The sequence below is a fragment of the Phacochoerus africanus genome, chromosome 6 (genome assembly GCF_016906955.1).
Source record: "Phacochoerus africanus isolate WHEZ1 chromosome 6, ROS_Pafr_v1, whole genome shotgun sequence".
Lineage (NCBI taxonomy): Eukaryota > Metazoa > Chordata > Mammalia > Artiodactyla > Suidae > Phacochoerus > Phacochoerus africanus.
In genome coordinates, this window is record NC_062549.1 from 20,082,514 (window position 1) to 20,099,435 (window position 16,922).

General features: G+C 44.1%; 1 protein-coding gene and 1 long non-coding RNA gene across 3 annotated transcripts in view; one reads left to right on the forward strand and one right to left on the reverse strand.

Moving 5' to 3' along the window:
- LOC125129081 (uncharacterized) overlaps window positions 1-15,466 on the reverse strand; it is a 72,019-nt gene extending 56,553 nt beyond the window's left edge. Inside the window, exons 1-3 of the long non-coding RNA XR_007135407.1 lie at window positions 15,142-15,466; window positions 14,549-14,616; window positions 3,114-3,200 (exon numbers count right to left, since the gene is read on the reverse strand). This is a non-coding gene — a long non-coding RNA (uncharacterized LOC125129081). The remainder of the gene's footprint in view (window positions 1-3,113; window positions 3,201-14,548; window positions 14,617-15,141) is intronic.
- The window catches only part of SAMD12 (sterile alpha motif domain containing 12), a 428,710-nt gene continuing 427,234 nt past the window's right edge, over window positions 15,447-16,922 (forward strand). Inside the window, exon 1 of one of the 2 annotated variants that reach the window (XM_047783374.1) lies at window positions 15,447-15,606. In XM_047783374.1, the coding sequence (XP_047639330.1) occupies window positions 15,594-15,606 (13 nt within the window). In that variant the 5' untranslated portion in view covers window positions 15,447-15,593. The remainder of the gene's footprint in view (window positions 15,607-16,922) is intronic. The other variant, XM_047783375.1, reaches the window with a different exon arrangement.

Below are 16,922 nucleotides of genomic sequence, written 5' to 3' on the forward strand. Positions count from 1 at the left end.
AAGCGAAATAAGTCAGAGAAAAACAAATATGATACGACATCACTTCTATATGGAATCTAAAAAAAGCCAAATCATAGAAACAGAGAGGAGAGCCCTTGTGATTACCAGGGGCTGGGGGCTGGGGGAAATTGGGAAGATGTTGGTCAAAGGGTATAAACTTCCAATTAAAAGGGCAAGTAAGTTCTGGAGGCCTAATGTACAGCATGGTGAGTATAGTTAATCATACGGTATCATATACTGAAAAAGTGTTAAGCGTGTAGATCTTAAATGTTCTCACCACAAAAACGAAATGGTAATTGTGTGATGTGATGAAGGTGTTAGCTAACACTATACTGGCAATCGTTTTGCAATAGATAAGTGTTATCAGATCAACATGTTGTAGGCCTTAAACTTACACAATATTTTAACACCCTATCAATTATATGTCAATAGAGCTGGGGGTGAAAAACAAAAAAGACTACAAAGTGCCTGTGAAGAGACTAATGAATAAACCTGAAAAGCATGCATCCGTATGTGTGTGTTATATTCAGAAAATCTATTTCGAGCTTATCCGTAATCATATTTAATTGCATCTTTAATTTCTAAATTGCCAGATTAAGAAACAAGCTCCCTTCTCATTGTATTTGAGAATTTAACATAGCAAGTGCTTGTCAGAAAGGAGGCCATTGTGTGGCTGGGCATGCCACCTGGAGGGGCAGTTTCAGACAGAGCCCTCCCCTTCTCCTTCCCAGCCCTCCCTCCCCTGCCCTCCCCTTCTCACCCCTGCTCTAGTTAAAGGCTGATTCATCTGACCTGGAGGTGATGGTATCACTGATTTAGGTAGCAAGGATCTTTGGGCTACATTTAGTTCATCTGGTCACAGAATACAGCCCAGGCAAGATCTAGTTGATGGGAAGGCTTTCCAATCCTATATATCACAAGGCTCTACATCTGGAGAAACCGCCTCTGTCATGCCAGCTTCTGTGTTCCATGTAACCAAAAGTCAAAGCTTGTCCGATAGGATGACCCAGGGTGGGGCCCCAGAAGTGGCCTGAATGCGGTCAGGTAGCAAGGACACTCCATGGCCAGCAGCTTCGGGAGAAGAGGCAGTGGTGCTGCGGCTCCCGGGTAACGAGGCATTCTCTGCCCGGCTCAGTCTCTCTGCTCATGGGCAGGTAGACAATCCTGCAGCCAGAGAGAGAGTCCCAGGTTGCAGGCACACTGAATTCACCTCTGTGTGAGGCTTAGCCAGGAGGGGTAACCTTAGGGAACCCAGCACTAAATGAATGAACAGTCTAGATTCAACTTCGCCATGTGGGATGTGAAGCCATTTCACTTCTCCGAGCCCCCATTTCTGCTTCTATGTATCAGAATTGTAATAATTCTCACTGGCAGGGTGGCATCAAGGATAGAGAAAGAATGCACTCTGGAATGTTCTCTATGGGGTCCAAAGCACCACACAAAAGGGAACCAAAAAAGCGACAAGCTGCCTCCAGGATGCTACATCTAAATGTGGCCCAGCTATTAATACGTAAAGCAGGGCCAATTTTCTCACCGATAGTCTACTACTAACGAAGGTAATTTAAAGGTTAAGAATGTACAGTATGATTTTCATAGAATCCTATAACATTATTTTCATTTGAATGCAACGAGCGTGGTCATAATTCTTCTTTCTTTTCTGAATGGGTCCCCGCACAAAAATACATTGTTTATCATGGCTCTAATTGGCTCCCTTGTTTCAGGCCGACACTCTCTCAGATTCATCCTTCACACCACTGCCTGCCTGCTCCAGCTCAAAGACAAATCTGAGTTGACTCCTCTTTTTCCCTAAAGACCCACATCCGGTCAGTCAAGTCTTATGGATTCTGCCTCCTTAATATCTCTCAGATCTATCCATTTCCCTCCATCCCACAACATGCCTCTGTTTTAAGTCACTATCATTTTTCATCAGAAATTAACAAATTAGCCATCACCATGGTCACACACAGGGGCCCTGTGTTGCTCCTTTATCTCAATTCCTTTCTCCACTCTGCAGCCAGAATGATCTTCCCGCAGTGCATGTTTGATCGTGTAACTCCCTGCTGGAAACTGATGGTCAGGATAATGCAGATAAAATCCCCAACTGCTGGACCTGGCCTGGCCTGAGCTTTCAAGTCCAACCTTCAGGTTCAAATCCTTGCTCAGCTCTTTTGTCGCTCACTGTGCACCCCTCCTTCTAGAGCACTTTCCACACCAGCGTTCCTAACGCTGCGAGGTTCCCCCCAAGCCATGTTCTCAACCTCTGCACCCGCTGCTCCCTTTACCGAGAAGACTTTCTCTTTAACTGTCTCCACACCCATGGCCTTCACAGGCCTAATTCTTTACCCCATCATTGTCACTGCCATTGCCATCACCTCTTTTGGGAATCCTGCTCTAAGACTGGGCTAATTGCTCTTGCTCTGTGTCCTCACAGCACTTTCCTCTTGTACTAATCTCTTTGCATTTCTACTCACCTCTTTGCTGCTAGGGCTCATCAACTAAATGATCAGCTCCCTGAGGGCATGGGTGGACCCTGTTCTGGCTACACCTCAATAGTGGACGTTGTCTTCTCATCTCCCAGCTCCTGGAGATATGGATTACTGAGGGCTCAAGGCCATGTCCCTTGCCAGGCACTGCCTGAGGCTGCAGGAAAACTGGCTTGCCTGTAGCTACAGACATTCTTAGAGAGCTGGTCTCCCAGTGACTGGCTGACATGGGCATACAAAAGCAGGGCCTCATTGCCACTTTAGGGACTCCCTAAATGGTCATTTCAGCTCCAGAGCTTTTAATAGGACTAGTTGCAACCTCACTGAATACCCATTTTTTTTTCCTGCCCCATCCTGCCATCCTCACTTTTGTGCAAGTGCATCGCCCAAGAATATTCCCCAATAAACCTTCTGCACACCATTCTCGATTCTCATTTTTAGAGTCTGTTTCCAGAGAACACAGTCTAAAGCCCCTCACCTACCAATACAGTACCTGGCACATAGTAGGTGCTCAGAACGGACTTGCCATTCAACAAAGATAAATGTCTTTTAAGGCCTGCACTCACAGCAGGAAACTTGTATTATTCATGTATCCATTTCCAGGGTCTAGCACAGTGCCTGACTACTTACTTGCTTGAATGGTCCTTCGAATGTTCTCTTTTTATGACTAAGAGGCATATGGCTCCTTTCTTTATCCATCAGGTCCAAAGGGATATGCTAGAAGCATAAAAGGAGTGTGATATTACTCTGCATTATAATGAAATTTACTGCCTTCAAAGGAAGAAAAGGTTATACTGCAAATTAGAAAACGGTTAGCAAATGCTTTGCTTTTCAACAGGGTTTAAAGGAACTGTGCACACCTGAGAATTAAAATGGCCTCAGGGTGAGCTATGTGCTGTCTAATAGATCTGATTAGGGTTTTCTTTAAAGGTGCATCTTTAGGAAAATCCCCAAAGAGAAGTCTTGGAGAATAAACGTCCACCTCAATGATGCTGTAAAACGTGGAGCACAAAGACCTTTCCCCCTGTAGCTTTTTGGGTTGCTAGAAGAAATCACTGGTTGAATCATTCAAAACCCAAGGATGCTACTTTGGACTCAATAACGTGGACCTGAAGGAATGTTTTAATGAGGGGAATCACAAAGGGTCCTGGAAGGACCCAGTGGGTAGGAGTTGGGGTTTTCCAGAACATGAATGGAATTTCAATGGGAAAGTCTGGAAGATTAGGCTCTCTTGGATAGAAAGGCAAAATCAGGGATAGGGAAGTCATTAGAAAGTACAGGTGTTCAAAGAGAACCCACCTAGCAAAAGGCTGACTTCTTCATTAACACACACACACACACACACACACACACTTTTGGACCTTAAGGAAGTTATTTAGGTCTTGGTTTTAATTTTTTTTTCTTTTCTTTTTTTAAATAGACTTTTTTTTTTTTTTTTTAAACACAGCCGTTTTAGGCTCCACAGACTCCTAGCCAAAATTTCACATTATGAAGCACAGTTAATTCCTTAGGCTTTAGCAAAATTGAGCAGAAAGTAGAGGATTTTCATATAACCTCTGCCCACGCCCCCCCCCATGCATAGCCTCCCCCATTATCAACATCCCCCTATTCGAGCGGTACAACCGTGCTAAGTGATGAACCTATATGGACACATGACTATCGTCAAAGTCCACGGTTTACATGAGGGTTCATTCTTGATGCTGTATATTCTGTGGGTTTGGACAAAAGTATAATGACATGTATCCATCAATATAGCATCATTCAGAGTAGTTTCTCTACCCTAGAGAGCCTCAGTGGACGCTGAGGGTTGGGCAGTCAAGGATCAAGAGAGGAACAGTTATTGAGGAATGGCTTTGTGGAGTTTCATGTGTGAAGGCACAGTGCAGGGCAGAGTGGGGTCACCACCAAGTAAGAAGTCTCAGGAAAGCGGCCCAGTGATTAAAAAAAAAAAAAAAAAAAAAAGCTTGCAAATAGACAACCCAAGAGAGTTTCCTAACCTGAGTCCACAAGAAGACCAAGAGAATAAATCTCTTGCGTTACACTGTCTCTCCTCAGGAAGATCACAGCGCACGTTAGCACATGAAAATCTTCAGGAAATCCTGTCAGCAAAGAAAACAACTTAACATCTTTTAAGACTGTATTCTCCAAAAGCTGTTGACATGTACTAATATCTGTGGTAGCCTGTATGAGGACTGCTTCACAGCCAATTATTTATTATATATATTTTGGCCGTGTTCATGGTCTGTGGAAGTTCCCTGGCCAAGGATTGAACCCGCACCACAGACAGCAACAACCCAAGCCACTAACAATGTAGGTCCTTAACTTGCTGCACCACAACGGAACTCCTGGGGGGGTTATTTAAAAACAGGTTGTCACAACCAAAGAGGATATTCCTAGCAGTTTGTGTGGTTATTTGGAAGTCATGAATGGAGAGGTGCGTTCTGTTTACGGATGGCTAAAATGTTTCAATCCCTGTCCTCATCAAGTGTGGATTGAAGATGGTGGCTAAGGATGAGAAAAGGAGTCAAATGAGTAGTCTTTGAGGACAAACTGACCAGAATTGGTCACTCATTTCTAAAAGGATAAGGAGGCGCAAGAAGGAGGACCCATGTCATCACAAAACTTTAGAGCAGGAAGTAAATAACCTTTAAAATCATCCAGTTTGGTAGTTGTCAAATTAATATCCAGCCTTAGGACCTTCAAATATCAGTTTCAAGGAGAAACCTAAGTGCAGGAGATAAGAAAGTAGAGGGCTGTGGGAGTGTTTTATTCTAGTGGAGAAAGGAAGAGTGTGGGCGAGGGACTTCTGGGCTTCACATTCTGAAATCTTGGCTGGGAATTTTGGGGACCATTCTGGATCAGAGAGAAGTGCCTCAAGATACAGACTTTGCAATTCAAATATGGTTTTCTCCCACTCTCAAAGTAGTCCAGGACAAATAAATTTGAAAGGGATCATTCACATGAATAGTTTTAGAGGACTTGAGTTGTAGGGACACCCATAATTTTGTGGTTAAAAGCTCCATCCTAGAGTTGACTATTTGACGCCAGTTCCTGGCTCTATCACACCCTTTCATATGTTAACATCCAAGAAATTTCTTAACTTCTCTGGGCATGCTTCAGTTTTCCCATCTGTAAAACTGGGATAAAAATAGAGGGGCATACATTTCCCAGGGTTATGGTGAAGATGAAATGAGCTAGTCTGTTGAAAATGCTTAGCACGAGGCAAGCAACAACTTTAGCTCATTATATAATCAACACTACCTCACTATTTAGGATGGTTGCTATATGCCAAGCATTGTTGTGGGTACTGGAAAGACGAGGAGAACAAGATACTATTTAAGCCCTGCATTTACTAACACTTATTTTATTCCAAGAATTGTACTTATGCTACCTCTTATGCTGATTTTAAATATGTCCACAAATTCTTAGACAGTCCTTTCAAAAAGGACAACCTAATTCCTCTCCCCTTGAGTGTTGGCTAGATTACGTGGCTCACTTCTAGCAAATAGAGCAGGCTGAAGTGATGATGCATGATTTCTGTTTTTTTTTTTTCTTTTTTTCTTTTTTTTGTAAGGCTGCACCTGTGGCACAGAGACGTTCCCAGGCTAGGGATCAAATCAGAGCTACAGCCACCGGCCACAGCCACAGCCACAGCCACATGGGATCCGAGCCACGTCTGTGACCTACACCACGGCTCACAGATCCTTAACCCACTGAGTGAGGCCAGGGATCAAACCCGAATCCTCACGGATACTAGTTGGGTTCATTAACCGCTGAGCCATAAAGGGAACTCCAATGATGATGTATGATTTCTGAGATGAGGTCACAAAAAACATGAGGTTTCCTCCTTGGATCATTCTTTCTGGAGGAAGCCAATGTCATTTTGTGAGGACAATCCAGTAGTCCCATGAAGTGGGCCATGGTGCAAGGTACTGAGGCTTCCTGCCAACAGCCAGCACTAACTTGCCAGCTGTGTGAGTCACCACAGGGCTGGATCCTCCAGCCCCAGTCAAGCCTTCAGATGCCTGCAGCTCCCACGAGCATCTTGACTACAGCCTCAAGAGTACCTGAGTCAGAATCACCCAGCTGAGCTGCTCTCAGATTCCCTGAACCACAGAAATCGAGACGATAAACGTTTATATTTTAAGCCACTAACTTTTGGGTTAACTTGTCAGAGAAATAGATAAGGTATCCTCAAAAAGCCCTGAAAGGGACATATTGTTATTCACTTTACAGATGAGAAAAGAAAAGAAGAGATGTTAATTTCTTTTTTCAGTTCACCCAGATTTCAACTCAGGTCTACATGTTTCCAGGGTCCAGGGTATTTCTCCTCTATCACTGTGCCTCCAAAGCCAGAGTCGATGATAACTACAGCACCCATAAGGGAGCACTACAAGGATACAGGGCCTCAGGGAGGCTTTGTGGTTGGTTTTTGTTTGTTTGTTTGTTTGTTTTGCGTGAGACCAGCTGAGGGCATAAGAATGAAGAACCCCCAGTGGGGGGTTCACAGAAAGGTTGTATGAGGAAGGCAGAGATCACCTTCACAAATATATTCTGCATCAATTAAGACACCTAACCCATTAGCATTTAAAATGATGGGGCACAAATTAGCAGAGTTTCTTCCACCCCCATAGAATTCACATTTCCAGCTTTGGGGATTCTTGAATGGAATCAGACCTCACAAGAATACCTTTCGAATGCCAAATTCTTCCTCATCTACCAGTGAGATGAAGAAGCTGGAAACAGCAAGTGGAAGGCAGAGCCTGGGTGTGCACTATGCTAATGCTTGCCTTATCTCATGAGGCTTATCTTGGGTGCATTGCATTCCTTCTCTCCCAAGTGCCATCTAAATCATCTGCTATGTCCCATTTTTCTTTAACTTCTTTGAGTTTGGCAGACATTAGGATTGAGCCTTAGATCATGCCTTCAGGTTTGTGAGGACAGTAATCTGTCATCAGCACCTGCAGTGCCTTTTATCGGCCTCTGACTGCATGAATTCCTCCGACTCTTCCTTTCTGACAATGGATAGACTTTTCTCATCTCTAACCATGAAGCCTCAACCCCATTCTTTCCTTTTGCGACAGCACAATATGCTATATTTTCCTGCCCCTGGGAAAATAAGAAAAGCATACAGCTTCCTGAAACAAAAAGGCTGCAGACGTTTTACCCATGTTACTTGCCCACCCTTCCACAGGAGAGGCACGTAGAGTGGCTCCTTTGGGTCCACACCTGATATCAATGGATCCTGCTCCATGTTTTGACCTTGGTCTGCACTCTGCAAAACTACATAGGGTGCAAACACAAGATGAGAAAAACGAGAAAGATGAGATTGCATAGTGATTACATACGTGGCCTGCAAAGCTAGAATGTTGGGATATTTTTAAAGCACTTAGAAGAATTTCTGGCAAACCATAACCACTCCAGAGTTTGATTCATATAAGTAGGTTAAAAAAACCCTCTCATTTCTTCAGAGAACTGCCTCTGTTCTGAGATGGACCTTTAATTGTCTCATTTAATCTCCAAAAAACCAAAGAGCATATTAAGATATTAGAGGCCAGAACGCTCTATCTGTTGCCCCATTCAGAACTAGGAATCTGATTGCTATTTTAAAGCAAGAATGTTTCACATATACAGACATTTGATTAAAGACTTTCCATCCTTTCTTTATGCTTTCCAATTCTGGTGTGCTAGGACATTATTCTGTAGGATTGCATACATATAAAATTACATGTCCTATATTTCAAAGGCAACATAAGGAATTTTTCAAGGGCAAAGTTGCCCATTTATTTTCACTCTACACTTTTACTTGAGAGTCTAACCCCAATCTAAGCTCTGACTCCCCTCTATTAAATTTAGTTGAGCATGATATGTGGCTTCTCTGGTAAGTTAACTTCCCAAGCCCCGTGCCTGAAATGCTGTCTTCAGCTGTGACATGTTTCTTTCTGAACTCTGCACATACAGCCATAGGGGTCCCAGGGTCATTCTTTTCTAGAACAGGCTGAAGGCAGAACTGTGGAGTCAGCAATAGGTCTTTGGTGATAATCATTTCCACAAATGTACTGAACACTGTCCCAAGCACCTTGCCTACATTTGCTCCTTTTCTTCCCAGGGTACCTCATGCCAGATCCAGGAGCCAGCCCTGATGCCCCCTCTCATCTTTCTCACACCCACAGAAGATGAAGATTCACTGTGATGGCTTTGGGATATAAGAACAGTGTGTTATCAACTCTGCCACTCCATGAGGCAAATAGGTCCTACATGCCTTAGAATTATATCCTTATTACTCAGTGAATTGGTTAAACCAATTCTGTGCTGCTCTATTTCTAGCACCGGCACCCTGGAGAGTAATCCATTTTGCCACCAATGAGATGCCCCAGTGCTTATTCCAACACGCCTGTGCACTCACAACACACACACACACACACACACACACACACATGAAGACACAGAGTGGCACCCAATTGGGATTGGCTCCCACTTCTCAATCCTTCTTAAGAAGATTCCTTCTTTAAGAACTAAATTTTCCTCTTTGCAAAGCCTGGGTTCTAACATATTCTTTGGTAATCATTCTCAAACTTAAGCATGAATGAAAACCACTTGGTGGACTTGTGACACCACAGATTTCTGAGTCCTACCCACCCCCACCCCAGCTAAGTTTCTGATTCAGTAAGTCTGGGTTGAAGCCCAAGAATTTTAATTAACCAGGTCCCAGGTGATGCTCATGCTATGGGTCCAAGAGCCAGACCTTGAGAACAACTGCTCTAGTTTAGAAAAGATGGTACAAGACTCTGATCTGCTGTGGGTTGAATTGTGTCCCCTAAATACAACCCCAGGTACTTGTGAATGTGCCTTATTTGGAAATGGAATCTTTGTAGATGTCATCAAATTAAGGTGAAGTCATACTGGATTAGGGTGGGCCCTAAATCCAATGACTGTGGTCCTGATAGCAAAGATTTAGAGACAGAAACACACTCGAGAAAAAAGACCACCCTGTGATGATGAGAACAGACTGCAGTGATGTAGCTATAAGCCAAGGAACCCGAAAGATGCCAGAACTTAGACTGGAAGCTAGGAAGAGGAGAGAGAGGATGCCTCCAAGAGCCTTCAGAGGACTATGGCCCTGCCGACCCCTTGAGTGCAGAATTCTAGCCTCCAGGACTGTCAAAGAGTAGATTTCCATTGTGTTCAGCCACTCAGCCCATAGAACTTTGTGAAAGCAGCCAAAGGAGGCTAATACAGACTCACTGCAGAGATCGAGGAGTGCACCCAATTCTTCACCCTTCCTGCCTTCACGTCCTTCCATGGCTTCCTCACGGCCAGAGGGTAGTTCCTCACACCCTGACTTTGAGGTTGGCCACGCGTGTGACTTGCTTTGACAAATGACTTAAGAGAAGAGGTGACAGTGCCCCAGCTCTGAGCCAGGCCTTAAAAAGTCTTGTATGCTTCCTTTTGCCCTCTTGCTCCTCTGCCATTACTATATGAGGATGGCTTCCCCTAGACAGCTGCCGCCCCTTCAGCCTGGGACAGAGCCCTCCGAACCTACCCTCAAATGCACGGTGAAGAGCAGAGCTGCCCCAGCCTCTGTGACTTAAAGCTAAGCCAGCAAACCAGGCCAGGCCAGGATGATTCTAGAGAAACAGAAATCTTTCCCCCCATTCCCTCCCTTGCCATTCATGCTGAATAAGCCTTAGCCTGGACCTGCATCCTGGACAGTATTTGGCAATGGTATGATCTTGGTAAACCTTTTAGCTTTTCTGCCTTAACTGTGAAATGAGGGGGCTGAGATCAACTTGTCTCTAAGTCATTTTTTTTAATGATTTTAATTTTTTTCCATTGTAGCTGGTTTACAGTGGGGTTTTTTGTAATTTTTTTTTAATGTCAAAGTCATTTTTGAATTGATTATAAAATGCCTACTTCCAAGAGTACGGAATAATTAAAACCAACAAAAGCAAAATATTAACTTGCAATTTCACCAGGGAAAATGGAGACCTGATCATCATTAGGTAGTTTATTCATGCACCCCATCAGGCAGGCATTATTTATAAACACATAATACAGGTATTAAGTATTTATTATGGGCCAAACAGTGCTGGTGGCTGGAACATCAAAGGTGAGCAGAGCCAGAGTCCATCCCTGTCCCCTTGTACCAGTGGAGGCAAGCCCATGACTTAGGTGGGACTCCTCCAGCACAGCAGCAGAGGGAGTGGAGGGGCAGCCTCTATTCGGGAAGATGTGATAAGATTCAGTGACAGATTAACAGAGCAGGTAACAGAGAGGGATGCCAAATATGTCCCCTCTTTACTTCTTAGCCAAGCATTCTGGCCTCTATCACTTTAACAAGACTGTGTGATAGAAGCTACAGATTAGAAACTCCTGAAGCACCTGAAAAAAGAATGAAAGTACTGGGGATGGGCGTCCTAGCTCCAGAGATTCTGATGCACTTTGTCCGTATTTGGTATTACTAGCATTTATTATTATTAAAGAATAGTTGATTTACAATGTTTCATCAAGTTCTGTTGTACAACCAAGTGACCCAATCACACACATTTTCCTGTGTTATTATCATTTTTTTAAAAACTGTCTCCACCACAAAAATAGGGCGAGGGTAACTGCTTTGAATAGGATGTGTCCTGGACTGCTGCATAATGAATTAAACATATAATAAAAAAAATAGACAAATTTAGCAGCTTAAAACAATACTGGTTTATTAGCTCAGAGTTCTGTAGCTCAGAAGTTTGCAGGACTCATTTATGTTCTCTGCCAGGTTTTACGAGACCTAAATGAGGGTGTCAGGTGGGTTGGACTCTTATCTGAAGTCTCTGGGGAATAATCTACTTTCAGACTCATTCAAATTGTTGGCAGAGTCCAGTTTTTTATGTCTATAGGACTCAGGTCCCTGAGTGCTTGCTGGCTGCCAGCCAGGGGCCCTCTCTACCATCTAAGGAATAACTGAATAACCAGAGCACTGAGTATTTTCATGCCTAAAGTCTCTCTTCTGTGCTTTTCTTGTGCTTTCAGTTGGAGAAAACTCTTTCTCGATTAGATGAGGCCCACTTAAATAATCTTTCATTTTTAAGGTCACCTGTGCCTTTGAACAGAACACAATCCCAGGACTTTATAATCACATTCACAGGCTCAGAGGGTTATGATATGCACTCTTGAGGGCTATTTCTATAAATTCAACCTATCATATATTGCAAGCATCTAGACGAGGGCCTGGCCCATGGTAGGGCCTCAAACCTTACTTGATAAGTGGAATGGAACTGTCACTTTGCTGTGGCAAAGAAAGAGAAGGCCCAGATAATCAATGAGTGGCTGATGAATAGGTCATTCATCACTGAGTTGAATCTAAGCATATATTCCTTTTTAAAACGTTAATTGGAGTATAGAACATATACACACTTTCTCTTCCACAGATCACACATATTTAGCTCCAAACATTTTCACAAACATTACACACATGTGTGGACAGCACACAGCTCAACAATCAGAATACCCCCAGCATCCTAGATGCCCTTATGGGTATGGCCTTCATACCATAGATTCGTTTTGTCTGTTCTTTGAATTTATATAAACAGAAGAGCATAATACTTATTTCTTTTTGTCTGGCTTTTTTTGGTTCAACATTCTGTGCATTGTGGGGGTCTAAGATGACCCCAGTGAGTCTTGCCAGCTGGTGTTCACCACCAGGTCGAATCCCCTTCCTTTGAAGAACCTGCATCTAACTATAGAATATGGCCATGTTGAGGGGATGGCACTGTCATGATTTGGTTACAAAAGGTTATGACTTCTGAGTTCTTGGCTTACATGCTTTGATGAAGCAGGCTGCCATGTTGGAGAGGCCCTTGAAGCCAAGTATTGAGGATGGACTCTGGCCAACAGCCAGCAAGGACCTGAGATCCTCCGTCCAACAGCATATGAGGAATTGAAATCTGCCAACAACCATGTGAGCTTGGGAGGTGATCCATCCTGTTGAGCCCTCGGGTGACTTCAGCCCAGCCAACGGTTTCAGCCTATAAAAGACTTGAAGCAGAAGTCCCAACTGAGCCATACCAAATTTCTTGTCCCATAGAAACTGAGATAATAGATGGGTGTTATTTTAAGCCACTAAATTTCGGGGTGATTTGTTACCAACAATAGACAACTAATGCATATAGTTCTACCCTCTGGTTGCATGCAGTTGTATGTAACTCACTTATTCTCACTACTTTATAGTAGCATTTGGCAAGGCCTTTTTTTGTTTGTTTAAAGGAAAAATTTTAGACTTTGCAAGCCCAAATGCAAAACTGAATTATTATGTAGGTACTTCTATACAATTTTCATATGTCACAAAATATGATTCTTTTGATTTTTTCCCTCCAACTATTTAAAAATGTAAAAATGCATAGCTTATGAGCCATACAAACATAGGCATTGGGCCATATTTGATCCTTGGGCCACAGTTTGCTGACCCCGGCTATATAAAATACCATAATTCATCTATCCAATCTATTGTTGATGAGCATTTGGACTATATCCTGTCTGTAGCTACTACAAATAATGCAGCCATAAACATACCTGTATGTCTTTGGGAGAAATTTGTGTATGCATATCTGTCTGGTACACATCTATGAGTGGAATTGCTGGGTCACTGGATAAGGATATATTCAGCTTAATATTCCAAATGGTTTTTCCAAAATGGGTGTATCAACTTGCACAATACCAGAAATACAAATTGGTCCTGACTTCTTCACGATCTTGCCAAGAGTTGGTATCTTCTGTCTTTTTCTTTTGGCCATTCCAGTGGGAACTGCCTTTTTTTTTTTTTTTTTCATGTTCCCAGGTATTATTAACATTCAGTCAGAATTGAAAAATCCTGCTTAACTACTACTTATCCTTTATTAGGTAGAACCACATTAAGCTACTCTATATATAGACTTAAGAAAAGTTAAAGAGAGATTATTTCATGTGGTTAAACTAATATTTCCTTCACATCTTACATTTATGTTAAAAATGAAACTCTAACTGAACAGCACATCAGTTGGGAAAGATCTTAAAGATCTGAGCTGAAATGAAGTTTTTAAATTAAAAATGGTTTCAGTGACTTTTACATTTTAACATCACCGAGAGCCTTAAAAGCTTGAGAACAGACTAATGGTTTTCACCGTCACTGCAGATTAGAATCACCTGTGGGTTTTTAAAACTTCTGTCCCTAGCCAAACTCTCAGAAATCTAATTCTGTGAGACTAAGGTGAGGCTTAGGAATGTGTGTTCATAAAAGGCTGATGACAGGGCTAAGAGCTGTTGATATGACCTGCCATATGGTTTTCTTTACTATTTATTCAATCTCAGGAAATACTTTAACAGTTTGGTGATTTTTACATACTTGGGAGATAAGCATCTGGATTTTAGTTCCTTCTGGATTTCGGAACACTGACCTGCATATCAGGAAAAATGGCAATTGAGTCTCACTGAACAGAAGTCTCTCTAGTGTTCCAAGGATGGAAGGCTTGGGTTTGAATTGCATGCAGTGCTATGAACTCAGAGTTAAAGTATCACCATGGGCATTTGCTGGTTACACACTTTTTAAAAGTATTTTAAAAGCACCCAGGCACAACCATATTATCCAATAGGAGGACTAAGCATATACTTACTTAGCCACTGGAAAGGAGGTGTGCACGTACACACTCAGAAACAAAACCACTCAGTGTTCAAAAAAAAAAAAAAATATATATATATATATATATATATATATATATATATATGACCAAGGAGGACAAAGGAAATCTAAGTAGTCATCATGATGGGAAGAATCAGAACTCTGTATGTCCTTAGAGTTATTTTCCTGAGTGATTTCTTTAAAAATTAAATATGGGGCAGGGGGCAGAAGAGCTGGGTGAAAGTGGCACCACATGCAATTCTGAGTTCAAGGCCTTTAAAAATCTTACTGGAGTCCTTAGTCAGATCTGTTCCCAAGGCCATCCCCTTACCTCTGCCAGTGATAACTGCATCTGTATTTCCACACACAGGAGAAAAAAAAAAAAAAAGAAAAAAAGTCTGGGAACTTCATTTTTATCAGTACTAACCAGCTCTGGAATTCTATTGCCCTCCGCTTGATTCTGTTTTTCCTCTCTGCTCACAGCACTCCCAGCACCTGGAGGTAGGACATACGTTCATAAGGTGAAAGAACACTCTTGGGCGCTGTTAAATTATCAGGTTCTACCAAGCACCGCCAAGGGACTCCCAGGGCAGGAAAATCCTATCTTGGAAACTACACAGGTTTTTGTCATCTGACATCCTCAGGTGGAATCCGAGTTCGCGTATTTTTGTTCTTAATAACCCCTTCGGGGGTGATATGTTTTCGCTATTTTTAAGCCATTCGCCCATCCCTATGCTAAGTGTTTAGCCACCTGAACCACCTGAAGGAGCAGAACACACCTGTATTACCTGGCAAGCGTCTCCCTCATCCACATCCCGGGTCTCAGAGGAACAAGTTTCAACCGCACCCTGTGCAGCGGCTCTTTGGCCCAGGCGGGAAAACACAGGTGGCCGGTGGCTCGGCTCCCCTCACTAAATGGGTGGCCAAAGAGGCCAGCGACAAGTCCAGAAGATCACGCCACAACCTCCACCCCCCCTGCCCCGCCTCTCGCCTCCCGCACGAGCCCTGCCAGGTGCTTACCCTCTTCTAAACGACAGGGAAGATCTCAATCACGGGTCTCTACTCAGCGCGGAACGAAGCCCAGCGCGCGACATTTTGGGAAATGTAGTCCCCGTCAGCTCCTGGGGGTCTCCGCATCCACTCACCAGACCCCCATCCCCACCATCAAGAGCGATTTATCTGCGTAGACCGAATGAAAGCGGAGCTTCCAACCTAACGTGGAGGTGGGGCTGCGTTCCGCGGAGTCTTGGGGTGCCCACGCGGGTCCAAGCGAAGAGAGGGAACTACATTTCCCAGGCTGCCTTGCGCCGAGCCGGGAGCCGGCAGCCTCGCTTTGCGTGACCGCGGCAGGTTGGTCCTGGAGCAGATGAGCGCAGAATATTTAGGCGAAAGCGCGAGGAGGGGGGGAGCGCGGGGCAGGAGGAGTATCTCGGCCAAGAAAATTATGCATGCGTTAGGGAAGCTCTGAGAGAATGGCTGTGGAAGGTAAGGGACGCTTGGGCATTTTAAGCTCCCTCTTAACCCGCGCACCCCAATACACACATCCCTGATGAAGCTTGGGGAACGTGGGGAGGAGAGGAATGGGGTGGTGGCGAGCGGGCCCTTTGCTCTTACACCTCTTGGCACTCACCTGAGCCACGGAAGGCCAGTAGACGCTTTAGTCACTTGCTTTGGAAAGACACGTAGATGCACAGGACTCTAGGTTTGGAGGCGAAGAGTGTCCCTAATGCGAAACGATGTGCTGGAAATGGGGTAAAGCCCGAGAGATTGGCATGAGATCTCAGCCCCGAGGTACCTTCTTCGCTGCGCTCTCCCCCCGGGGCCCGCTGGGTAGCCTCGAGGTTTGTGATGCTCGCTTTGCGCCCCCCACCCCCCCGCCCCCGCCACACGTGAGAGAGGACCCTCGCCAGGTGCGTCATTGGGAAGCATGGGCTGCTCTTGGGTTGAGGGCCCCTGTCGTGTGTATTTGGCAGCGACAGCAGCAGACGTACCTACAGGGTGGAGGTGGCCTTACACCTGCCTCTGTTTATACAACCCTCCCAAGGTTAGCAAACTTTACAGAAACGAAATGGAATCAGCCAGTGATAAGAAGGACGTCCAACCTCTTCGATTGAATTGAATCCTTTTCTTTGAAGCCCACCTTCCTCTTTCCTCCTCTAATTTCGGCCTTCAGCTTTGCAGTTTGGGCTCTATGATCCTGCTTCGTTTGAACTTCCTGGCTGAAAGCAGGGACAGGCAGTTTGTGTGGGATTCCAAGTTTTCATTTCAGATTCTCCCACCCTGGAAGAAAGGCTTTCTTGTTGAGGGTAGTTTCAGGGCAAAAATATGTGGGCCAGGTGTGTTTGTAATGTCACATTAGCGGGTCATATTGTACCTGAAAGATAAAATGAAATCGTCGGACTAACGAGGAGCCTAAGTCCACCTACAGAATTACAGTTCCTGAGTGGTGGCTCAGGTCAGAGGGGAAATGGGTGTTGGAGGAAGAGGGCATGCCTGCCAGCTACATCAGCCTCCTTGCCAAGGGGAAATGAGCCTGTTCTGGGAGGCTGATGGCAAGAAGGAACCACAAGGCTTGCTGGCAGTCCCTCTCCCTTCCCCGCCCCAGGTGAGAGAAACTAACCTAATTTAACTTTTGCACGCTTTGTAACTACTTAACAACTTGATGTAGCAACAATCCAGCTTCTGTGGTCAGCACTCATTACCTCCGGACACTGTTGCTTTGGGGCTGTCTAGGGTTCAGAGATCCCCAGCTGGACAGTTCTCTCTACCTACTTTTTATACATATAATTTAAAACTCTCTC